A 26,783-nucleotide genomic window follows, 5' to 3' on the forward strand; every position below is an offset into this window, starting at 1 on the left:
CGTATACAGAACAAATGTAATTAGGTGCAAACATTAGTCCAGTGATTTAGCTACCTAGCAAAGAATTTTCCCATCTCCATATCCAAAGTAATTAGGCAAATCTGTTCAATAAGCATATACATAGCTATTTCAGTCGGTTACTTATCACACTCAGCGTCAGTTCATTTAGAGTGTTCTCTCAGATGAACTACTGCCATTTTCGCGAGCTGGTGCATACGCATGGAAGAGGACATAAGGTAACACTGTCGAATAAGCTAACGACTCGCCACATCTCTACTATGTATCCAGCATAAAGAATTGCATATCAAGAACAGCAGTGGCAACAATCACGAACTTGCTTTCATCTCTTGCAATGCAGTGCGAATATGTTTTTGAATAAATCAGAAGAATGGCTTGATGGTGGTTTATATATGATCAGGAAGCCTTCCAACTAGAGGCAAGAGCATTGTCTCATGCCTTCTGCTCATCCATCATAATTGTATTGAGCGCCTCCAATGAGACTTCGGAACTGCTTCGAGAAAAAATGCCAGATCCAACTGTAATTGTGTCATCCGTTTCATCCATGGTTGATTCCAATGAACAAGTTGATGTAGCGGTTCCAAGTAGTGAAAGGACCGGTTCACGTTTAGACTTCTTTTTGACCCTTCTGCACCAACTATGAAGTGACTCTCTCACACTCTCCGCAATCAAAGATTTCTTAAATTTGGATCCCATCTACAGTCATAGGAAATAAAATGAAAAACGAAAAAAAAAACAGAGAGAGAGACTAGATGATATCAGTTCTCTGTATCAGCATTAAATATCAGCTTTGTAGCATGATAAGAAAAACGTATAATGTTTACCTCTATTCATGTATTCAAAATAGCATACAACTTACAGATATTATATTACATGCTCAGAACAAATTGGAGTCTAAAGTAATCACATCAACAAATATTTAGGCAATTAATGCAAATTCTGTCAGTCTTTACTAAGTTAATCAGTGTGCTCTGCAGATTTTGTTTGTTTTTACTGCTCAAAGTTCTTTATGAATCATTATTCCATCAAGACCCTCAACAATCTACACCCTAACTTTGGATTATCAATCTTGCTATTTGATAGAAATCATCTTGGATCCTCACCAGTAAGATTTAGTGGGACCATTTACACAATCAAATCAATCGCTTTATTGAAGGTTACCTCTCTTCAACTAGCGTCCTATATCATTATGAGCCTCATTTCATTTAGTTGGCCTCCTTTCCCTTTGCTCAGTAGGCAGTTACAATCTATTCTAGCATCGAAAATTCCGTCTCACTAGTTTGTCGGTCCCTTTTTGGTCTTTCATACCTATTTTTCCACTTATCTGTGCACATCCTTTGCTTGTCATGAACCTTTTGAGTTGCTGTTTGGGCCTTTGGGATCTCTTCAGAGTCTGTTCTGGGTTTCTCAAAGCTATGAAGCTCTTATGCATGAACTATCATATTACACCTGCCAAGGAAACTCTACTTGAGGTGAGTCTAAGGCTAGCATGGTCAGCTTGTCATTCTCGTGAACAATCTTGCTGTTATCTACCTTGAGTTTGATCAAGTTAGAGATTTCTGATATGTTCCTTTTATATAATACACCATGAGATTATACTGGTGATTATGTCATCAGCAAAACTGGATTTAATCAGTGGCCAAATCAATGGAATAAGCTTTCACCAGTTCTGGTCATAATTAACAGAACCCAGCTGAGCTTAAATTTGTAGATATCAAGCAACTTGGGACTACTGCCACTTCTAAGCAATAGGCAAACCCATATTTATAAACCATAGGTTCACTTTGACATAAAGAGCCTAGTGTACGAGGTTCCCACCATTGCAGAGTCTGGGGAGGATCAGATATACGCAGCCTTACCCCCTCGTTCGGAGAGGCTGTTTCCATATTTTGAACCTATGACCTCAAATACAACCTTACTATTGCGCCAAAGCTTACCCTCTAAAGTATACTTTTTTTCTTAGGTTTACCTTGACATACCATGCGTAGTAACTTTTATCCACAATAAACATAAAAATAAGGAAGCGGGTATATAAATTATGAAACTTAAAGTTTGTCCAAACCTGAGTGATGATCACATTAAAGGGCAGTGTGCTGTAGCTGCACCAAAACTGGACTAGGAGCCTGAAATTCCAAAGCAAAATGTAGGAGCATACAAATGTTCAAGCAATTCTGCTAAACCAAAACTTGCATACATAAAAAGAAAAAGAAAACTGTATCACATTGTTGAAGTTCTTTTTTTATATTATCACCCCACAATCAGTCATCATTGCACTCTCTTCCTTCCCTTATTGTAGGTCATTTTGTTGAGCAGTTTTCATTCCTTTCAGAATGAAAACCTACTGTGTGAGTTGATCCTGCCCTGGGCCAGCTCTTGATTTTCAAAACTCTGGTTGCCTGAGCCTTCATATCATGATATTCCCTTGGGTTTCCTCATTAAATTTCTCTTTCATGTTAGACTAAAGTTCAAATGTATTGGACTCTACCAGTGCTTATTCATGAGTTTGACTGGATGGGTTAGTATGAAAGCATGCACGAAGTTCTATACTCTGTTAACTAAGGAAGCAAAGGACACATTTTAACCAAGTGTGCTGCTCGTATGACTTGAAACTATATTCATTCTTAACAAATATGACTATATGATGATGACGACAACGATGACAACAATATTCATTGTTAAAAATTATGATCAGCTGGTTGTTACCATAGACTTTTGTAAAAACACCGTATTATGTTAAGTGCGTGCAAAAATCAAAAGCAAATTCTATAATAGAATGAGCCAGAATCATGACATCTTATAAAACAGATCAAAAGGTTCTTGATTAGTTTGAAGGCAGGTTTTGACAAGGACCACCATAGTATTTGGAAAAAGAGAGCATTACAGAAAATATGTATTTTGTTTAAAAATGTAGGAAAAAAGAAAATAAAATATGTATGGTGTAACAACCCAGGACCTCACCCAAAAAGGCTAGCCAAAAGGTATTTTTTGGGTTCCTTAGTCTTGTATAAGTATCCAAGATCTCCTCGGCAAATAACTAATGTCGGACTAAAGACATGCTCACACGGATTCTCATATGCTCGCCCCGTTCAAGCTCTGACATCCTCGTCAGACTAAGGGTTCAAATCTAATCACAGGCACCACGATCGGCCCGTGGTCAGTCTCTATGAACTCGTGCTGTAGTGTCTCCTAGTTCACATAGGCTATGAGCCGAGTTCGCTCTGATACTATTTGTAACAATCCAGGACCTCACCCAAAATGGCTAACCGGAAGGTATTATTTAAATTTCTTAATTCTGTATAAGTACCCAAGATCTACCCAGCGAATAATCAATGTAGGACAAAACAAATGCCTGCACGGGTCCTGACATACTCTCTCGTTCAAGCCTTGACATCCTCGTCGGGTTAAAGATTTAAATTCATTCAAATCTAATCATAAACACCATGATCGGTCTATGGTTAGCTCCAATGGATCTATGCTGCAATGTCTCCTAGTCTACATAGATTATGGACCGGGTCCGCTCTGATACCATTTGTAACAACCCAGGACCTTACCCAAAAAGGCTAATCAAAAGATATTTTTTAGGCTTCTTAGTCTTGTATAGGTATCCAAGATCTCCTTGGCGAATAACCGATGTGGGACTAAACACACGCTCGCATGATTCTCACATAATTCTCCCATTCAAGCCCAGACGTCCTCGTCAGGCTAAGGGTTCAAATCCATTCAGGTCTAATCACAAGCACCACGAGCGGCTCGTGGTCAGCCTGTATGAACTCGTGCTGCAGTGTTCCCTAGTGCACATAAGCTATAAGCCGATTTCGCTCTGGTACCATATCTGTCACGCCCCAGATCCTAAACATGACATGGCCGTGCTACAGAGGGATACAGCCCACGAGAACACAAAGTCAATATTACTTTTAGCTTTCAAATTCCATCACAAAAAATATAATAATTAAATATCTAATTTCATCATCCATTAAATAAAATCAAAATCGGTTTAGAGCGTCTAAATACAACATCAATACCAAACCAATCACCCTCAACATTTAGAAGATCATTAGCTACAAATTTGTAGACGATAATAAAATCTTCTACAAAATCACCAAGCTTGCTAGTGCGAACTCTAAGCCTGGACCAACCTTCATCCCTACTGATCCTATTTGCCTGGAGAGAGAAATAAAAATAGAGGTATATGAGCGGCACAACTCAATAAGTAAACATTTCACTACCTTACTGGTTCAAGCATAAGATTTTCATACCAATGCATAGTTTAAGAAAAATAACAGATATTCCAAAATAAGCATTTCATAATACAGTATATTAAAAACAGGTCATAAAGCAAAAATCAAGCATGAACAAATCATCCATCTTTCATAAACATAGTGCCAAGTTTGAAATTAAATTCATAAATCATTCTTCATTTCATGTAATCCTATCATGGATCAAAATATCGCTCACAGATATTCGTGCTGTGGTCACTATAACCCATGACGGGGCCATCTTCGTAATTGACAAGATTTCATAGTTCATATTCGTTACCAACTTTAACCCGTTGGCAGAGGGCCATTTTCGTTAGATGCTAGCTTTAGGGTGTCAATTGACTCCTATTTCTAGAGGTGATCATAGCAATCTCAGAGCCTTTGAAAACTTATATCTTTTTTTTCAAACATACATATAAATAAGTGAAATACACTAAATGTCATGCTCAGACTCATATTTCATAACAAAGCTATTTTCGTTAAAACATTCATGAAACTATTTTTTATAATAAAGCATAATTTTCATAACATATATGCTGACCCATAATTTTAAGAAAAACATGATATCTCCACAAGTAGATTTTATGCACGAAAAACATGATCATTTAAAAATACTGAGTTTAAGATTCACTTACCTCTTTCGTCTTAAACCGTCAAACTTCACTAGGCAGTTTAGTTAATCCTATAAAAATATTAAAAACATAATTACCTTCTATTTGTCAATTTTAATCAAATTAAAATAATAAAAAATAGGGATGAACATTCGACGATTCCGGATGGGTTAGGCCTAAGCTATTTAGTCAACAAATTATAGGGCATGGACTTGATCAGAGCCAGGGTCGATTAAGATAGTTCATTATCAGTGGGTTAATGGACCTTGATAAGGCCAGGTGATCGGTCCAGTAGGCGACCTTGGGCACCCAGGCAGTTCAAAGCCTATTTCTAGGGGGTCAACTTAGGTTCATAGATCAGATTAACATGACCTAACTTTGGGTTTCTTGGACATTCTAGAGAGAGAAAATAGAAAGAAAAATGGAGAGAGGAGAGAGAAAGTGGAGAGAGCAGAAAGTAGAGAGAGAAAAACAAGATAGAGAGAAGTCAACCCAAAAATTTGAAACTCCTCGTACGGGTGCATAACGCCGACCCGAAGTCCTTCCTATGACTGCATAACACCGATCCGAGACCAACACCAACCCGAAGCTCTAGGTTGCACAACACTGACCGAGACCCCTCTAAGGGTCAGCCCAACTTCACAAAATACCTAGTCCCGCCACTAGTCCACTAAAACATATAGAGAGAGAATAAGTAGAGAGAGTGATAAAGAGAGAAATAGGAAGAGAGAGAAACTAGAGAGGAGAGAGAAAGAAGAGAGAGAAGGTGGAGAGAGAGAAGACTCTCTTCTTCTTTCCCCAACTAGGGGGAGCCTGATCTCACCCTCTTCTCAGATCAGGGGGGTGGCTGCCTAGGGTGGTCGCGCTCCGGTAGTAGCCTTCGGCCGCGGCACCATCGGCGCGGTGGTTGGTCGGCGCTTCCTCTTAAATACTTCTCCAACCTCCAAATAGACCTTCCTGACCGTTGGATTGAAGAAACTAGCCGTTTATAGCCGTTGGGAGCTTAAAAAATAATTCTACACAACTAGCCGTGGAGCTGTCAGTCGTGCTCGGGTCGACCCCAATTCTGCTCGGGTCGACCCCACCTCTTCTGGGGTCGGCTCAACAGTGCTGGGGTCGACCCCAATACTTCTGGGGTCGGCCCTGACAGAAAATCCAGAGAGTATGTTTTTTTTTTGCATTGCAGCTACAGTGTCTCGGGTCGACCCCGCTACAGTGTTTTCAGGGAATACATTTTCTGCATTGCAAGCTTGGGGTCGGCTCTGACTTTTCTAGGGTCGGCTCCATTGGGGTTAGCTCCAATATTCTTGGGGTCGACCCAAAACCTATGCCAATGACTCAAATGGTAAAATGTACCATTTGAGTGTCAAGATTCTCTGAATGTTTCGGGGTCGACTCCACTCCTCCTGGGATCGGCTCTAGCTATGATTATCTGCATCTAAAAGTTAGACATGCACAAAGGATCCACAGAGAAATAATTTCAAGTAAAATAGAATGCATGGCACAATAATGTTTCGTATTCTTAATAGTGAAAATTACAGAATTGTTCTTTTAGGTATTCTTAACTTGAAACTTTGTCAAAATAAATTTCTAAGCTTTCTACCATTCTCTATTACAAATTTTATCTCGTTATTAATTCTTGAGAGTTGTTTTGACCGTATATTCATAATGTATCGTGAATATATCGAGGGTGTGCCATTTATTAATGATGTATCGAGTTAATTTGCATTTCTAATTTGATATGGCCTCAATGGTTATGTTAATCATCAAAATAACATTATCATCGTCAGATTTGAATGAATTTAAACCTTTAGCTTGACGAAGACGTCAAGGCTTGAACGGAAGAGTATGTCAGGACCCATGCGGACATTTGTTTTGTCCCCCATCGATTATTTGCTGGGTAGATCTTGGGTACTTATACAGGATCAAGAAACCCAAATAATACCTTTCGGCTACCCATTTTGGGTGAGGTCCTGGGTTGTTACAAGTAGTATCAAAAAAAACTCGGCTCATAGCCTGTGTGAACTAGAAAACACTACAGCACGAGTTCATAGAGGCTGACCACGGGCCGATCGTAGTGCTTGTGATTAGATTTGAATAGATTTGAACTCTTAGCCTAACAAGGATGTCAGCGCTTGAACGGAAGAAGTATGTGAGAATCCATACGAGCATGTGTTTAGTCCCACATCGATTATTCGCAAAGAAAAACTTAGGTACTTATACAGGACTAAGGAACCCAAAAAATACGTTCTGACTAGCCTTTTTGGGTGAGGTCCTAGGTTGTTACAAATGGTATCAAAACGAACCTGGTCCATAACCTATATCGACTAGGGAACACTGTAGCACGGATCCATTAGAGCTGACCACGAGCTGATTGTGGTGTTTATGATTAGATTTGAATGGATTTGAACCTTTAGCCTGGCGAGGGCATCAAGGCTTGAACAGGAGAGTATGTCAGGACCTGTGCGGGTGTATGTTGAGTCCAAGAATTGCCGAATCGGACGGTATAGCCCGGTTCGGGCCGAACCGAGCCGACTCGGTCTCTGATCGGGTCGGTTCATACATAAAAAACGGTTCCAACCGGGGTCGAAACCACACTAATTCCGGCCGAAACCGGCCAATACAAGAGTGAACCGGACGGAACCTGTTGATTCGCACCGAGTCCGGTTAATTCTGCAACAGCGCGCGAGCTGGGGCCAAGAATTGCCAAACCAGGCCAACCGATTCGGTTCGGTCCGAACCGGTAGCGAACTGGACCAGGCACCAATTGCTAGGGTACTCGGTACCGGTTTGGTCCGAACTGGTACCGAACCAAACCGAGCGCCGACCGGTATAGTATCCAGTACCGATTCGGCAATCCTTGGTTTAGTTCCACATTGGTTATTCGCTGGGTAGATCTTGGATACTTATACAGGATCAAGAAATCCAAATAATACCTTTCAGCTAGCTATTTTGGGTGAGGTCCTAGGTGGTTATATTTAGTTTGAACTTTTGAGATAAAATAGGGGAATGAAGAATAACAAAGAACAAAGAATAACTTCCTGGGTAAATAAATAATTACTATCATTTCAATAGCTAGTAATGCATCCGCAACAAATTTACAAACTTAATATCATATGCATGACATACATCATAGATCCAAACACTTATAGATACTTGATATAGCATATTTTTATAACACAACATACCCAGAGACCAAGCGAAGAACTACCATGTAATAGTTCTTCATGAAACAGGATTGTGCACTCAGTTCCCACTGCAGAAAGCAGTTTCTGATTAGAACAAGATCTATAATCAAAACAAGGTAGCCATAATGTGTTCAATTCTAAGATAATTATATGGGTACACCTTATTTATTAACACCAGTATGATTTATCTATATTTTGTAGTTAAAAACAAAAGGTCCAATCAGAAAGTTGTAAAATCTCTGAAGTTGCTCCTCGTGAAGCATGAACAAATTGATGTCACTGCAGGACTGTTGCAGATATTAATTATGTATGACTAGGAAAAGAAAGCATGAAGAGAACTAGCCTCTACAATTTTGCCTACCTTATTGCATCCATGTAGGACAGATATAGATCAACCATACCACAGTTGTAACAGAGCATATACAGGCCAGTTTTTTTTTTTTTTGGTACATTGGGTACAGGCTAGTTTTCAAAGAGGTTTATGAATAGTAAGTCTTGACTGGTGGAAGGGATTGGTCCACCTGAGCATATTGGTGCAGTATCACTAACTAACAATATATAATACAATAATGACACTGATGTATTGTTATGGACCATCTATCCTTGTTCATATTGCATGTTGTACTTAGCAGTATTAAGCTATTATGATAAACTTTTAATGCTAAAATTGTTTAAATTCTTGTATAAAATCTCATATTGGCAGTTTTCACTTTAAGAAGTAAATTTCTAGTTTGGGTATGGTATGAATGATTGAGGACATAAGATTTATCTATAGGAGTTGCAGTTGTATCACAAACTCCCCATTTAAGTTGTTTAAAACAGTCTGCAATTGAAAAGCATACCTAGAGTACATTAATTAGCATTCTACTTGGAACTGATTGATGATAATTGGTACTTCCTATTTTTATCAAATCACACCCAAGTCTTTGAAAAGCCTCGGAAATCCAACTAAGATAGTTCCAATCTTGGTAAGGAATTTATTGCAACAAAAGTCCACGTTCATTGATGTGCTGGTTTCAACTAGTTCCAACCCCTAACCAAGATCCCTAGATATATGATGCAAATAGTATAATTTCTTCAAAAATCTCGAGCATTACTATAAAAACACAACGAAACAATGTTTTTATGAACATTTATAACTACAATTAATGTTATGGTGTAGGATATCAACAGCAGCATGTAACATTTTCGGTCATGGAGGTAACCCAGCATCCTGCATCTCTTGTAATATGTTTATTATGTAGTCATGTATCATATATGATACTTATAAGATAAAAAGTAAATACCATCTTACCAGGGACCAAATAAATGCTGCCATCTCAAAAGCATTCTGAAAGCAACAAAAAAAAAATATCAGAATATGTTGGGGAACAGAGTTGCGTGAATTAGCAATTCTGTGAAGAAATATTAGCATCACCTGAAACGATATGAATTGTATCAACCACAAAAGGAGTTCTGGTTTTCCAAACCAAAAAAGATCGTCACGTGGCTTCAGTTGTGTACCAACAAATGGACCAGTTGCCTCAACAACCTCCAGAGCTAATTGCACAACAACATGTTGAAGCTTGGTGCCCACCAGCATGACCAGCTTTCATATATGTTGAGAAAAACATTACAAGGAAAAAGAATATCATGCTTTTGGAGGATGACAGATGAGAGGAAAAAAACAATCTAACTAGAAAAGAACGGAAGCACAAAACACTTACAATGGCAGGAACAAAGGACAACCAAAAGTAGATATTGATTCCTACAATATTAAAAAGTAAATGAGCAAATGTAAAACAAACCGGCCCTGCAAGAGATAAGATTTTTCTTCTTTTTCATGAATAGTAAACTTACCATGAATATTTACAAAAATGCACAATATGCCGTACACCCAAAGAGGCCAGCTGCAATATCGATCAAAGCCAATTGATTCAGCAGCCATATGATTAAAAAAAAGTAAAAACTTATTAAATTCATTAGCAATAGATATTTCTGATAGTAGAAATACATAAAATGGTTGTCATAATAAATATAAACCAAGAAACCAGCCTTGACAAATAATGTGTCAACAAAGGGTATGGAAATGATATTAATTGTCATTCATTTAGCCCCATAACAGCAGGCGGAATTTTGCATGTCAACATTGATTGCAAAGAAAAAGTAGGCTAAGGAATTTAGTTTAGGGAAAGAGTGTAAAACAAAGAAAGAAAGAGCAAAGATAGGTGAATAAGAGTAGCGCAGAAGAATATATAAAGATTTGTTCCATGATGCCATGGCCTTTTAATACTTCTAAATAACATAACAATATTCTTTCTCATAAACTTGCATTGATGTGGTAAGACTGTATTAATGCCTCTTTACTCAGAGGCAACTTTTTTCCTTTATAACACTAATAGTTGTTTGCAAAATGGTCAAAACGTAGATCAAAATATATAATTTAATGATAAATCAACATAAACATGGCGAGTAGAAATTTCCTCATTTGTGAACCTAACTAAAGCCTGACTGGGAGAGAAACAAATATTAACTGAAACTTGATGGACATGTCACAGATGGCTTGTTTACTAGTTGATGCATAAAAAGTAGCAATTGTAATGCTAAAATCCCCTATATTATAGGGCATTCATACATGATGCATTTATTCTAAATGTTGGCATTTAATTCTGCCAAAAATGAAACAATTAAACCAACAAACAAAAATGTTAAAAGAACACTCATGGCATAAGTATGATGAAGCTTCCTCGTAGCAACAGGACTTAACCTTTCAAAGCAAATGCATCAATTTCTAGACATGCATGTACCTGATGCCAACACTCCCATGAAACTCATCTTCCATGCTCCGCACCATGTATTTATGGAAATCATAAGAAAGGGGCAATTTGTGATTCTGAAAACAAAGGCACCGCACAACTGATTGTGACAAATAAGCACTAAAGAGCTTGAAAACAATTTTTCATTATAGCAATGCAGTCAATACTACAGTAGAGAGGTGATGTCTAGCAACCCTAGCCATGCAAAAAATCAATATCACTTGCGTAACTACAGTAGGACAAGAGGTTGCTTTCAGTTTTAATTGCTTCTCTTAAAGAATTATGAAATTTAGAGAATCTTTGGTTAGGGAGAGTTGGGCTCCGGAATGGGAATGGGAATGAGTGATTCCCATTCCAGCTGTTTGGTTTGAGAGAGTCCCATTCCCATTCCAATTTCAAGAGGGGAATTGGAATGCCCTAATCCCTCAAAACCCAATTCCAACTCTCCCTTACTCCCATTCTGATTTCGATTTTGATTCCAGTCGTGCACCAAACATATCGGGGAAGATGGCCATTCCGATTCCCATTCCAATCCATTCCGATTTCAATTTCGGTCGCAAACTAAGCGCACCCTTAAATAATACAACCTGCATAATTTGTAGTAGAAGTTTGCATAGCATATGAAAATTGCACATACATATAGACTTACATTAAAAATATACAGGGTTGTCCGGACTGGAATTGATCCATGTGGTTCCCTTTGCTTTTCAAAAGTTAGGACCAAGTGGCATCATAATCTATGTTACCTGAACACTTTGATTTAGCCTAAGGTACCTGCACCTGATAGTTAAACATGGACATTGGTATGACAATTGGAAAGAGCCTAATAAGATTAAATGTTCAGACACTAAAAGGATTGAACATCTAGACACATACCCGCACCCACATACAAAACTGAGTCCACCTAATATAGATCACAATATCCATTCTCCACAAAGTGGAGAAAAAAAACCTCTGAACGGACCAAAACAAGCTGTGATGTGATTTTTTTGGTTTGTCTGTGATGTGATTTGCTATATTTGTCATTTTGATCCTTATTCTCCTTTTTTTTGTGAACTCTTGTCACCATTAAATGTTCTAGAGAAAGAGCAGAAAGTTCTAACAGTTCTTATTAAGCCATGGCGAACTCAAAGTATAGTGAACTCAAAATATTTAGACACATGCTAGTAAGTCACCATCCTCTTGTAGTTCAGGCTTCACCATCTCAAATCCTTCATAAACTGAGAATCTTGATAACCCAATGTCACAAACACTGTACTTCAATACTGTCATCATTTGGAAACTCACTGAAAAAATTAAAAGTTTGTGAGAATAAGAACTTTCGAGCATAATGATATCTAGTTCAACTACCACTTAGCACTATCCAATCGACAGCAAATTCTCTTCTCCTTCAACATCAAGAACATCCCTTTCAGCACCAAGTCAAATTCAACTTATAAATCCATGTAGTTGAAATAAAGACACTACCCGTATAGAAAACCAACAGGTTAGCTTCAATTTGGAAACATAACCATAAATTTATGTCCACTTTAAGCAGGAAAGTACAGCTTTTGAAGCTTAAAAATCAGCCTTAGAAATTAAGATGGTTCAAACTGGTTTCCACACATCAAAATGAGACCTCAGAGTCCCATGGAAGGATTAAGTCATAGGAAAAGATTAAATAACATAAAGCAAAATTTAAAGCAATTCCTATACAGGATGCAATATGTAATATGTCGATAAATGGGGCAAAAATAAACCGCACATATCTGACATTGCAAGGCACAAATTACACTTATAAATGTGCAGTTAACACTTAATTCCGAAGCATGCACAGAGGACAGTTTTCAATGAAAATTATAAATCATCATTTAGCAAAGGCTTCTTTGTGTCAATTGTCCAAATGATATGGATATAACAAAATTATATCATAGTACTCATGGAATTTAGGTCCTTTAAACTTTTAAAGCCACTTTTACCCCTCCAAATTAAATGAAAGAAAGGAGAGGGGCTACTACCATACTGATAAGCCCAATGAAATAAATATGCAAATCAACAGTTTTATTAACAAAAATATGTTACGAAATGAAAAGAATAGTTGAGTGCATAATGTCAGATAAAGTTAAATACTTACACTGATGAAGCCCAAACGTAATGCCATGTAATCTGACTTAGCTAAAGAGCCTTTAAATTGCCTTATGAAACAAAGCTACAAGCATTATAATGATTCAAAGTCAGTGATATGTTGATACTGAATGACAGTAAGCTAAGCTTAAAAACAAACAAATGAATCAAAGTAGCTAAATTTCCTTGTAATGAGTGATTAGAACATGCAGAGCAGTCCCTATCTATCATAAAGCCAGAGCACTGGTAGCAGAGAGGCCCAACTATTTTTTTCAATCACTCAACATTTATTGTAGACATGGTCGGTAGAACCGTCCTGAACCGGGCGGTTCGGAGCATATCGAGTCATACCAGCAGTAGACCGAGACGGTTCCGATGACCGAAACAAAATAAAAGTCGACAGAGAGGGAGAAGGAGAAGGAAAGAGAGGAAAAGAGAGAGAACGAGCGGGGGAGGAAGGGAGAGAGAGAGGAAGAGAGGGCCGCGGAAGCCGACGAGTTGTGTAGAGCCCCTCCTTCACACAGCTCCGCATGGCTCGTCGGCCCTCCGCCGGCCTCCACCAGCCTCCTTCTCTCTCCCTCCCTCTCTCTCTTCCTCTCTCCCATTCTCCCTCTCTCCCGCCTCCTCTACTGTGTTGGTACGGCCCGGCACGGAACAATATGGGGGCGTACCAACCAGTGGAATCAGCCAACCGGTCCGGCCCTAGTTCCGGCACAGCAAACATTGACTGTAGACATATATTATATCAAGGAAAGTCCAGAAGAATTAATAAATAATAGGTACTCAGATCAAGATTCTATAGTGCATCTCAAAGATCATTTATTGACATTCGATCAATGATATTAACAATGAATGATGCGTGCTCTTCTAAAATCTGAAGTTACATTACAGTCAGTCCAAATTTTTTCTTCAAATTCTGTCTTCTCATATTCATTCCCTTTAGGGGATGAATGTTCTTGGATTCATGATTTATCCAGCAATTTTTGGAGAAAAAAGAATCTTATCCAATATGCATATTCCTGATCTTTTTAATATTGACACATGCCATTATTAGCCTTAATAGCTAAATTATCATGTATTATTATCTTCACCACATATATATTTAATTAAAGTTCTTGATAAACAAGTAATCTCTAATATATGTAGATCTTATGGAATCTACCTTTATCCTATTAGAACATGTATTATTCATGCATTTCTGTTACTTTCCAGAAACCTTTTTAATATTTTCCTTTAATCTTTAAAATTCATTATTTCAAAATACATTTGGTGAAGATGAAAAATTGATGTCATAATCATTCTTAAGTGCAATATCTCTATAATTTTTCAAAAAGAATATAAAATTCTGCATTTGTTATACAAAAGCCATCTTTATAGGTATCGGTTCACAAAGCATATTGTTTTGCATTTTTCATGAGCATGGAACATGCCAAGTGAACCCTGAGGTCCTGGAAGAAAAGCTGAAAGCCCATGAATTGCCAGATATTGTATTACATCTCTAATCCTTCAACATATGACCGAAATCAGGAATTATATGTGCAGTCAAAACTCTAACCTAGAACCAAATAACATTTCATTTCAGAATCATCAATGGATATGGAACTTCAATATCCAAAATATGAGGACATACAATATTTTAAAAATATAGTTAGTTAGTTGCATTTCAAATATTTATGCAAAAGTTTGTTTTCTTCCTCAAATATCAGGTTGTAATAGTAATTCTCTATAGAATAAATCATTTTGATTTTGGGTAAAACTTGAACAATATTTCACAACAAATTTGAAACCTCACCATCCAAATAAGAATCCTGTTTTTGCTCCACGGATGAGATGTACGCTGAAAAACAAAAGTGGACTGTTTCTTCATCATTTTACCCCTCCTTGCTACAGTTTAAAAATGAAAACATCAAGTTCTATAACTAAATAATCACACAACTTAAGTTTGCATCTAACATAAAGGTAACTTCGAACGAAAAGGTTTATACTTTTTTTCTAAAACATGTGATGAAGAAATGCTGCATCATAATTGTTCATGATAATTGTTATATAATAGTTGAAGGATTGAAAATCATAAGGAAAAAAGGGTATCGTACGAAAATCTATCACAAAAAAACAATTGAAAAGTTAATGATGGTGTCCATCCAAAACATTATTCTTTTTCTAAGAACTAACGAATCCTATTTGCAAAATACCAAAAAATAATAAGAATAATAAGAGGAAAACAAAAAAAGACAAGATATTAAGCAAGATTCCTTTTATTTAAAAAAAAAAAGAAAAAATGAATCAAGAACTTATCTTTGACATGTCATTAACACATAGACCACAGGTTCACATAAAGGCATGTCAGTATTTCTATCTTTTCACTAATAGGACATAAACTTTATCAGATCAGTGATAAAAGAAACCCAGATTTAATAGTACAGCCTCTATGCTCCCACACTCACCTATCCACGCATCCTGCACTACTTTAATCTCATTTAACAAGGGGGGAAAAAAAGAGAGGCCTAACCCAAGCTTTGCTTTCCCTGCAACCCCGCCACCATTATATAAAAACAAGATACTGCCATAATGTCGCAAGAGCAGATTGCTCAAGCAGGGGCCAAAGCTGCCATGAGTAGAGAAAGCACCAAGTGATGCAAAAGGTTAACAAGATATGGAAGTCCATGAGAATCGCATGGAGTATTTCTGTATGAAAATCAAATCCTTATAACTCAGAAAAGTCTACGATCTTAATGACCAAGAATAACAGAACAAAGACAACGCAATCCCTTCTTACATCAGAGAGTCTAACCTTGCAAATCCTCAGTAGGTGGTGGGTGCGCTTGGTTTTCCCATTTCCGCCAGCTGTAGATCTGCCAAGAAAAAGAACCAACAAGAACAATATGATATGGAACATATATGTCTTATCCGTAGGTGAATAAATAATCTTATACCATGATCATAGACAAAACAATCTGCCAAGAAAAAGAACCAACAAGAACAATATGATATGGAACATATATGTCTTATCCGTAAGTGAATAAATAATCTATACTTTGATCATAGACAAAACAATCTGCCAAGAAAAAGAACCAACAAGAACAACATGATATGGAACATATATGTCTTATCCGTAGGTGAATAAATAATCTTATACCTTGATCATAGACAAAACAATCTGCCAAGAAAAAGAACCAACAAGAACAATATGATATGGAACATATATGTATTATCCGTAGGTGAATAAATAATCTATACCTTGATCATAGACAAAACAACCGTGACGAAGCTGTACAACACGTGGGTGATCCCAAGAATAAAAACGAAGCGGTGGAGCTGCTCAAGCCCTTCGAAGGACACAAATGGCTCATGATCCTGAAGCCACAGACCATCAACACCAAGATACAAAGAAATCCAGCACAACAACAACCTACATTACTAAACCCTTCTCACCTCAGCACAGTTATGAGGAGACGCCTCAAGAAGCCTTCTCGCAACCTTCGTCCGATTCGAAGGAACTGAATCAGAACCCTCGTCCATTTCTTGGAAGTCGCTCTCCGTGCAGGTATAGAATCGGCTGTTGAAAAGAGACGAGGGAACGCAGATCTCGGAGATCCACCTAGCCGTTTGGCTCAGCATCAACGATATCAGCCCCAGCAACATCAACTCTTCGAAAAAAAATTTCCAAAGACAGGGACAAACACCTAGGCATCAGTAAACAAAACTAAGAAGGAAATCAAGAACTCCAAGAAAGGATAGAAACCTTCACGAATCTTCTCGAGAGCGGCGAGCATCGCCTTCCTCTTTGTCTTCTTCAGCCACTGCATTCAAGCGATGACAAGAAATCAGAAACAGAGCACGAGTTGGAGGATCTTGAGAGGGAGGTGGGGAGAGAGAGCGGATACCTTGGCGAAGCGGTAGATGCAGCGCTCGACCAAGAAGCAGACGGCGATCATGGCGGTGGTGACGGTGGCCACCGACCACGTCGGGGTCTCCGCCAGAGACCGTCCTTCGCCCATGCCTTCTCCTCCTCCTCCTCCTCCTCCTCCTTCCAGAGAGAGCAAGGACAGAAGAACGGAAGGGTGCCATTTGGGAGGGAGCACGAGGCGGTGGGCGAGAGAAGCGAGGAATATTTTAGTCTTTCCCCCATTTCGGATGCTTTTCCGATCACAATGGAGATCTTTCCTCTTCTTTATCTGGGGGAGTATAATTATGGGGGAGATCTTTCCTTCTTGGGGGAGTATACTTATGGGTGAGTCATATTGAAAAGAAGAGCACATGGAATGACAATATGTTGGGGGAAGTAGGAAGGGGGAGGAGGGGGGACCGATGAGAGCGGAGAATCACGTATTTCGCAGCAGCTACGTGAACAGCTAGCCCATCACCTGGCTTGCATTTTAGACTCTTATATAGAACTGAATATTTTATTTCTTAGTAGGCAATGATCCTTCCAAGAATGCTATGGTACGCTGTATCGGTACATATTCTACTGTATCAGTTTGGTTCCGAATAGGTGGTATACTCGATACGTTAAAAAATCTCTATACTGTATCTAAACCATATAATACAGGACATATTATATTGTATCGGTTTGGCTCCGAATAGATGGTGTACCGACATTCGGTACGTAAAAAAATTTCTATATTATACCAATATTGTACTAGTGTGGCACCAGTACGGAATTCGATACTAAGACGGTGAACTTTGTTCCTCCAACTACCACCTTATAGACAATTTTGATAAAAAAACTAAAATCAAAAAAATTAGAAATGCCATGCGATGTTAAAATTGAAATTAGGATAAAATTTTTTTGAGATGGAAGAAGAATATGAAGGAAGTTAAGAAGGGGGGAACAGAAAATGTGGAGTTCACCACGTTAAACTCAGCAATTTAAAGTTTTCAAGCTCTGAAACAATATGCTTATAAACTTTTTGCTAGCTAGCAAGATAGATCATTATTCTCAAACAATATCAACCGTAACATTAATCTGGGCCTTGATCTAACTGATTAGAGGACTTCCATTATGATAAAATATATAAATTAAAATAAATTTATCGCTTGGTTTAGCTATAAATTTCCACAGATTTTTCACCCAAAATTACGTTCGGCTAGAGGGAATGACCCCCCAACGGACAAGCGCCTTTAACTTATATTGAAATAAAAGAAGGAGGTCCGAGCAATGGGCATTCTCAAAGGCAGAAAAGGCACAGAGACGGACGTGAATTTCTTATTAGCAATAATGGGATGACCTACTTTATTTCCTTCTTCTTCTGTAAGACGCCCAACGCCCTTATCGAAGAGCAAGGAAGAGAAAGAGGCCCACCCAAGCCCAGCCGCCCCTGGGAAAGCCTCGGGTAATTCATCAATTGTTTCAGCTCGAGTGAAAATGCTTTATGTCGAAATGCTTTTTAAGTTCAATGAATCCGGTTGATGCTTTCTTGTTAAATGCTTGCTTCTTTCTTGATGGTTGCATGTGACCAAGCCAAGAATGGCTAGAGTTGAAAGAGAGATTCTCTTTTATAAGAAGCAGGAGCAGTTCTCTTTCTGTTTGAACGAATCCTGTTAGAGAATCCTGTGACCGAATCAGTCCCAAACTATAGGTAGTTAAACACTAGAACCTACCCTTGAACTTCCTGGTTGCCAGGATTTGTAAAGTTTAGGTGTCCTCAAACTTCCAATTTAACCAAGCATCATATAATGGCAATTGTAGATATTGAAATGATCTTTCTAATATGCCTAAGATCATTGAAATTTGATGCATATATGTTGTCTACATAGGTCTGCACCAAGTTTTGACCATATAATTTGTTAGAACTTATAAAATTTTAGTGTGCCACCAAATCTTTTCTGTTTTTCTGTGAGAATTCAAAACAACTTTCAAAGATAAAATTCGGGACTTCAGTCTTGCACCAAACATTTACTCCATATTCTACAAGCCAACAGAACTCTAAATGATGCAGCCGAAGCTAAGGTTCCTGTAGCTCCTTCTATGTACCCACAAAGCTTCATCTGTGACATGTCTAGAAACAAGTAAGACAAAAGGCCCAAGAAGCTTGCTGCTTCTGAATTGAACTCTCCTAATGCAAATCCATGAGTGTGAATACTTGGTATCTCTGAAGAACTGATTTTTTCCCCCAATTTTTCTTATAAGAAGCCACTTAGTGACGAAAGTAAACATTCAAGACAACAAGCCCACTTTGTTAAATTTAGAAAGAACTTCTCTTAAATCTTCCACTCAGCCCGGAAGACTTTCTTTCCATCCAAGATGCCACCCCCACCAAAAGCTACACTGGTTAAATATTTAACACCAGTCTAAAAAGTGTCGAGCAATTAAAGAGCTAACAGCAAAATGTTTCAATTTTCTCCAATTAATTTGATGGGTTTTTCTCCGTCCTAAATGGTTGGCTATAGATTAAAAAAGTTTAAAACCATATATTTCAATTTACCGATTGGGTTAGGTATGATCTAGTGATCTGGCAAACCCAACCGGCATGGCTAAGTTGCCTCGACTCAACAACAGTTGGCAATCAACGGGTTAGGTCAAGTTGACCTTATATGTTAAGGCTCATAAGATCTTATCCAAACCCAATCCAACTTGCTAGCTGGTTAGAGATGCTCGAGCCAAACCCGACCTATATATAACTCGCCAACCTGCAACCAACTCGTTGACCCATTTAAGGCCTAAGCCCATTGAGTTTTGTGCTTAATATTAAATGGGCAGGGTTTTTTTTTTTTTTTAGCTTTTGGATCATTTATGCACCAATTCATCTCCCTTTTAGTTTTAGGTCATCCGATCAATAGTCTAGTGGCTCATAATATTCGGGAACTCCCTCTTGGCTAAGATGCTAGGACAAGGCTTTGGGTGATGATCTAGTTTTATGGCGGCCAAGTGCTTAAGTGCACCCCCATTACCTCTCTCCTATGAGGAGGTTTTAAAAAGAACTTGGTTTCCTAATCCATCTTCAAGGTTTCATGCATCTTGAGCAAACTAAGAGAGGGGGGGAAAAAAAAAGGAAAAGCAATGAAGAGAAACGGGGACGAGGTGAAAGGGATGTAGACGCCAGGTGTCCCGATGAGTGGCTAGTGAAGGATTAGGGTTTGCATCTGATCGTACGAAGATGTAAAAATAATTTTTGTGTGTCTTACCACAAAATTATAAAGTTTTGATGCATCGTGCTATCAAGTTACAAATTTTCAATAGTACAGCCAACAATCAGTGGGGAAGGGCGATCAGAAAGGCACATGCTTGTTTGCCCTACCCCCCTACCCACCACATTAGAGGGAGCAAAGTAGCCAAATTCCCCATGGGAGCCCACCTTGACCAGGCTAAGAAGGCCTGAGACATAGCCACATGCCTCACCCTCTCTAACCCAATATTCTATTCCTTTTTCTTTCCTATCCTGATAACGACTTGGTTATGCCCCCATGAGACATTTGTCTGTCTTCTTCCTTCTGAATTAAATCTTGAACAAAATCCAGTGGGGACATCTTCATGTAGAGAAATCCCTCCTGAACAACAGTCAATTTCTGTCGAGATAAAGAGGAACACATTGCAAGTAGGTAAGTCATATAGACAGGTAGAGGGGATTTCTCTATCTATGAATGCCTCCCCTCTCTAAAATTGTAGCCATAGTGTCGAATCTCTAATAAGTGTTCATCTTAGGTTTTTGTCGATCTCGCACGCTATGTACATTCAGCTGCAGTTGCCTTGTTGGAGTTGAACTATGCGACTATGGCCGAAGTTTGGCGAGAACAATGACAAACTAACCACTTATCCTCAGAGGCAGCACAAAATGTTGGCAAGCACATCGAGCCAATTAGCCCAAGTTATAGGGATAAGATAAATCACCTTAAGAGGCGCATTAACTACCCTTGCTTTCCAATGATTAGCCGCCCTCCGGCTGAAAATTCTTCTCCAAACAAATTTCCTTACGGCATGCTTTTGGAAGAAAAGCACCTATTGAAAGATCTTATTGGGTCAATAAGATTTTACGGTTAAACAGACCTTCAGAGATGAAAGACTATTTGCAGGATGAACTAGGGCTGATTACAGAGATTTTGGGGTTCGAATCATGGATAGTGCATTTCAAGTATTAGAATCAAGAAAATTAAACAACGAGTGCGTTTCCCTCCCTCTCTTTAAAAAATTTAAAATAAAATGAAATGAAAAGATCATGTGCTTACGTTAAACCTATTTCGCCAAGGTTGTCTACAAGGGTGATTGTTATTTTAGCTTTGCTCAAGGACAAAATTACTATCTGAAATTGCTAGCTTGAATCATGGTAGGTTTTTGTGTCAATGGCAATCATGTAGGCAAGTTATTCTTCAACTTTTACAATATCAATTGTTTGCTGCATATGGTACATGACCATGCATATAAGCAGGTAAACAAGTGAAAATAAAGGGAACTTTATTACATTATTCAATTAATCAATAAAATTGGGTAACAACATTGAAAAGATTACAAAATCATGATTTTGTGGAATATTAAGTAGGCAATACTTTCACTTAGGTCAATTAATCTCGTACTATATCTTAAAGAAGTCTTTGGTGACCAATTTCAGGGTAAAAGATGAAATGGAATCATTCATTTCCCTAACAATAATTTCCAAATGATAGAATGAGATTGTCCTCCTCCTTTGGATTAAAAGAAGGGGGAATGGTCCTGATGGCATTTGGCCCATGTCTATAAAAGCTTGATACGTGTCTAGGGGGAAGAGAAAGTGCCCTCCAAGGAGTGGACGAGGGGGCCACACTCACGTTCTAAATTCTAGCACATCTGGCTGCCAGCAAGTTGATATAGAGTCGGAATCCAAAAAGGTCTTAAAGATGAAATCAAACATTTAAAATAGTATAACATAAGGATTATTAATCAAGTTTTTATGATTTTTAGGAGCAGTTTTTCATTTCTCATGGACCCAAACAGGTGGATTGGGGTGGGAGAAGCTGAAGAGGAACGTGACAACAGCTCATGCTTTAATCACGAACAACGTAAATGGTGGGGAACTTCTAATCCAATCACTACCAAAGTCCCAAAGTCCCCAGTTACCTAATGGTGAACAGTTGAGAAGAAGGAAAGTTATGGATAAGAATGCAAATAAGACATGGAGAACGAAATCCAACAGTCAAAGGCTATATGGCTGGAGAAGGTTCATGCCTAGAGTGAATGCTACAAATTACAAAAATCTTCTTAAAATTATAAATAAATTACATTTACACTTAGTAGTTCGGAAAACCTACATTTATTTTTCTTAAGTTTATTTTATTAAATACTTTAATCCAAAACTTAACAGGATATTAAATAAACTGTTAATTTTAAATAGGATTCAAATGCTGCATCATTTTTTTTTTAAAACGATCAAAATAACTATATTATATATATAATAGCTATCCAAGGATATAAAAAAAAAATATGTATTTTTTTACTCATTCGGATGGATTTACTAACTCTGTTAATTTAAATGGGTGCAAATGTAGATCATATAAACTACTGGATGATGTAAATGTAATAAACGTAGAGTTCAGAAAGCAAACAAAAAAAAAAAGTAATTTACTCAATATTTTTTTATTTCCTGCACCAGAAACACTAGGTCACGCCTCAAAACAAGGACCTGACTGATGTTTTGTTGACAAAAAGGGAAGCACATCCCTCTTTCTTAATGCCCATTTTTGCTCATATGCAAGTAAATCCTGCATCAGTGAACATAGGATTCATCTGCAGCACAGAGAGGTCAGAGTCCCGGCATCATTACTCTTGTCCCTCTCCTTTGTCCCTGGAGGCCATTGATAACTTTCGTCTCTATTCCACCTTGGAGGTAACATTTATTGTAATGCAACCAAAGAATAATAAATAGGTGTTGGAGGGCATGTTACGTTCGCCGAGTTCTTCTGATCTCATGAGCTCGAATCGGCAAATGTAAGAAGAGAACGATGGAAACTTGTTTCCATGGATTGAAGAAATCAGCAAAAGTTTATATATTTCTGAAAACAGCTAGTTGTTAGATAGAACTCTTGATACAGAGAATGAGAACAAAGAAAAATAAAGATAAACAAGAAGGATTCTTCCCTTTTTTTTTTGTTTATGTGTGTGCTGGGGAAAGAATGGTCAGAAAGCCTAATCAACAAACAAGAAGGATTCAGAAATAAGAATAGAAACAAATGGATGCCTCCATGGCACAGGTTTCTAGCAAAGCAATCATATAATAAGAGTAACTCCAGAGAGACCAAATGTAGACAGATAATTTACAAAGTAAATAATAAAGTTGACAGAGACCCCCAAAAAACACAACATCAATACGCTTACACTAAACAAAATAATCAACTCAATAATAGGAACAAGATGCAAAAATACTGGTAGAATAAGCATCTTCCCAAATAACACCAACTCAAGTCTGCATCCATCCAGTGAAAAAAGTCCCTCAACAATGGTCACTTTCCTTCTATCCCTTCTCCAGGCAACTCCTCAAAGGGATACAGTAGAGCTCTTGATCTTGTATCTGTAGAGGAGCTTCTTCTTTTTTGAGGTGGTATTGTCCACTGTGAGAACCACCTTGCCTGCTTCTCCAATCTTGAAGCTGTTCTTCTCCACAGGTTCATCAGCAGCAACCAATTTCCTAGCCTTCTGCACAATCACAGTGTATCCATCCTCCGAGCTCGGCACAAACTCCGCACCGAAGGTCACATCCCATCCCAGGACTCGGAGCTCCCAAACAAGAAGGCATTTCTGCAAGGAATAGCATTCCAGTCCAAAGATCATTTTCTGAAACCACCTTCATAAGGACATGGCATAGTAGTTGATAGTTTAGAAGCAAAACCATTTGATGAATTGGTGAGAGGAACAAGCTCCGCACCTCATTAACCGGTATCTCTATGACTTGCTTCGTCGAGGGCTTGATGGCGATCTCAGTAACCACATCAGCAGCAGTGAAATCGGGGTCCTTCTCCTTGCTCAGGCCTCCATACTGTACTGGGACTTGCTCAGGAGCAATGTATCTGCATGCATCAAACAAAAGAATATGAAAAAAAATTCTCAAACTTAATTGCCTAAAATGACTTTAAAACATAGAAGAAGCTCGGCAGATCTCCACTGACTTGAAAAGGGTCTCAGCTGTTTTGGATGGCCCAGCAAAAACAAACTTGCTCTTGCTCCTCTGGGTGAAGAACGGACTGATCATTCGATTGAAAGCAAGATACCACCATGGAACATTGATGAATATCTGAAAAGGCCCAAACATGTTATTACTCTTTAACAATCAGAAGAAACCCAACCTTTCTGTAAGCAAAATTGTTTAAAGAACAAAGGCCAAAAAATAACAAGACACAACGCAATTTAGCTTGATTATATTGGAATTATTCCCTTCTAGCTAAAAATTATATTGGAATTCAAACCTTATATTGGTATGGTTTTGATAAAAAAATCCAACTTGATTAAGACCAATGCAAAAAAAAGCAATACTGGAAATAAAAATCTAAACATTTTTTTTTTTCTATTTCAAGCGCAACACAAACGATGACCTCAAAAGCAAGTCATAAAAGCAGAGAGAGAGATATATTGAACGAGACGGAGAATTAGTGATGGATTCAAATATACCTGCTTAGCAGCAAACTCAGGGTAATTATCTTGGAGCAGGGTGAGGGCGTGGCGAAGCTCACGCTTCATGGGGCCGATCGAGTTCTTGAGATCAGTGACCTGAACCATGGTGGAGACTCCGCCAGGACTGAAGTCGAGCAGCTGGCGGATGCCCTTCTCAAGGTACTGGATCCTCCACCGCAGAAACCTCTGCCTCTTCTCCTCGTCGGCGAAGGCCATGGCGTAGAGCTCCTTGTTCTGGAACTCCCCGTAGACGTTGTAGCACACCGGGTGGCCCTCTTTGTCGGTGCCGTGCATGAAGACCACCTTCTCCATCTCCGGGATGCCGAGGTCCTCCTCGAGGAGCGCCTCGATGCCGAACTCCTTCCTCCAAATCACGGCGTTCTTCAGCATCGCCATGGCTTCTTTGACCTTCAAGTCCCGGGCTCGGAGGAATTTCATGAGGACGATTTCGCTCCTCTCGTCGCCGAGGAGCGGGATCCCCCAGATTAACACCTCCTCCGGCGGCTGCGCCGCCGCGGCCGGCGGGGGTGCAGGGGTCTTCTCCTCCTCCGGCGCCGCAGGAGGCGCCTCCTCGGAGGGTGACGGGGATGTGGCGGGGACGACGGTCACTTCAATGGATTCTACTGTCCGGGCGCCATCTTTCTCCACGACGGCCTTCTCCTCCGCCGCCGTCGGCGGCGGCGGGGGGACGTCCGCTAGTGGGGCTGGCTCCTCTGTCGCCTGCGCCGGGGGAGGGGGTACTTCAGGCTTAGCCTCCTCCTCCGCCTTGATCGGTGGCTCCGCCGCCGGCGGGGGTGGCGGTGGAGGGGAGAACTCGTGGTTGGCAAGGGCGGCTTGGACGAGCTGCTTGAGGTCGTTGAGAGCCTTCTTCTCTGGGTCTTCAAGGTTGGCGACGAGGTTGCCCTCCTCCTTGAAGGAGACGGAATGGACGACGTCAGTAGAGGACGCCGCCTCCTCTCCGGAGGGCTTCTTGGGGTCCTCCTCTGCCTCGGAGGCCGGCAGCGGCGGCGGCAGTTCCTTCGACACCTCCTTCTCTTCCGCCGCCGCCGCCCCCCCAGCGACGACGACCTCCTGGGCCGCCTCGGATGCCTTGGTCTGAGTCTCCTCGGCCATTGCTTTGGGCGTCGAGAAAAATCGAAGAGAGAGCGTCATAGGCTTATGGGTGAGTGGGAGAAATTTATATACACGTAGATTGAGAGAGATACCAGTCTGTCAGGGTCCGTTGGCCAGCCTTGGACTGCTCAGGCGGGACCCGCCAGAGGAGGAGCCCACCATTTTTTATCTTTTCAAGTAAATTCCAAAACAAAATTTAAAAAATTCTTGGTGGGAAGCTTAACTCTTGTAATTATCAATTAGATTAATTAATTAAATCTAATCAACAAAGGAGCCAATAGCAATGCTTCATCCATGGAGAATCTTGCTACAAGATCTCTCTTAAAAATAAGTTTTCCATGCAAGAATATAACCTTCTGCTTTACTAGGTATATACGTACCTTGTTATTTACAGCATGGTCTATGTATCTCCACTTGCGTTAAGATTTGAAAGCATCACTGCTTCTTATTAGAACATATTAATGCATCGTTGTACATCAATATATCAAATGATTGCAAAGATATATACTGTTTTTATCTAAGGGAGTGTCTGCATGGTAACCTTCTCTGCAAGTGTCCCGAGTTAAGATTTAGCCAACAGACTACATGTTGGACCCGTGTCTAGAAATTTCTAGTGAATTTCAAAAAAGAAAGATAGGTAGCTTAGCTCTTGTAATTATCAAAAAATTATTTATCATATATATCAAAAATTTATTTAAAAATAAACCAGCAAATTTCAATGGTTCATCGTCCATAGTTTTGGCTCACAGAAAGTTTCTATGCATGAGTTTGATCTGCCGTGAATGTAGCTCGTACTACACAACACTATCTATACATTCATAACACTATTCATATGCAAGTACATTGAATAATCTCGTGTATTAGAGCATGTACAAAGGTTTCCACAAGTGAGAGCTGGCAGTTCAGTGCTTTTGTCATTAGCCCACAGAAAGGGGAGAAGAAGGGATCAACGGTTCCTTGTTCCATAAAGGAGGTTGGCTTTTGCAAGCATGCGTGAGGAAAAAGTGGTGCCCCATGGCAATTCAAGAAGGCCTTGCTCCTACGCTTCTTTATTTTTCATGTGATAACGAGAACTAGGATGATGTTAAATTAGCTTCTTTTTTCCTGCTTGCAGGTTGGTGGTCGTG

At 39.2% G+C, this 26,783-nt stretch overlaps 2 protein-coding genes across 7 annotated transcripts; both read right to left on the reverse strand.

Annotated features, from left to right (window-relative positions):
- Positions 1 to 2: 2 nt before the first annotated feature.
- On the reverse strand, positions 3 to 17,318 carry MLO4 (Seven transmembrane MLO family protein). 5 transcript variants are annotated; one of them, XM_088720453.1, is made up of 15 exons: positions 16,856 to 17,313; positions 16,714 to 16,771; positions 16,404 to 16,618; positions 16,209 to 16,325; positions 15,763 to 15,823; positions 14,764 to 14,855; positions 12,982 to 13,056; positions 10,860 to 10,945; positions 9,913 to 9,962; positions 9,780 to 9,820; positions 9,491 to 9,661; positions 9,368 to 9,403; positions 8,074 to 8,141; positions 2,081 to 2,141; positions 3 to 714 (listed from the first exon to the last, which is right to left on the reverse strand). In XM_088720453.1, exons 1-15 carry the CDS (start codon positions 17,228 to 17,230, stop codon positions 451 to 453), a joined length of 1,770 nt encoding a protein of 589 aa, XP_088576579.1. In that variant the 5' UTR covers positions 17,231 to 17,313; the 3' UTR covers positions 3 to 450. The 5 variants fall into 5 exon arrangements, with proteins under 5 accessions (XP_088576579.1, XP_088576583.1, XP_088576580.1 ...); XM_088720457.1 differs by lacking the exon at positions 8,074 to 8,141 and having other exon boundaries at positions 16,856 to 17,316; XM_088720455.1 differs by lacking the exons at positions 3 to 714; positions 2,081 to 2,141 and adding an exon at positions 3,945 to 4,179 and having other exon boundaries at positions 16,856 to 17,318.
- A 5,812-nt stretch (positions 17,319 to 23,130) lies between these two features.
- Positions 23,131 to 25,703, reverse strand: LOC103701321 (patellin-3-like). 2 transcript variants are annotated; one of them, XM_008783341.6, is made up of 4 exons: positions 24,541 to 25,703; positions 24,042 to 24,166; positions 23,801 to 23,942; positions 23,131 to 23,673 (listed from the first exon to the last, which is right to left on the reverse strand). In XM_008783341.6, the coding sequence occupies exons 1-4, from the start codon at positions 25,693 to 25,695 to the stop codon at positions 23,413 to 23,415; spliced, it is 1,683 nt and encodes a 560-aa protein (XP_008781563.3). In that variant the 5' UTR covers positions 25,696 to 25,703; the 3' UTR covers positions 23,131 to 23,412. The 2 variants fall into 2 exon arrangements, with proteins under 2 accessions (XP_008781563.3, XP_008781561.3); XM_008783339.6 differs by having other exon boundaries at positions 23,765 to 23,942.
- Between the last annotated feature and the right edge of the window lie 1,080 nt (positions 25,704 to 26,783).

Source organism: Phoenix dactylifera, chromosome 4 (genome assembly GCF_051530095.1).
Source record: "Phoenix dactylifera cultivar Ajwa chromosome 4, Ajwa_hap1_PhDact_Kaust_v1.1, whole genome shotgun sequence".
NCBI classification, from domain to species: domain Eukaryota; kingdom Viridiplantae; phylum Streptophyta; class Magnoliopsida; order Arecales; family Arecaceae; genus Phoenix; species Phoenix dactylifera.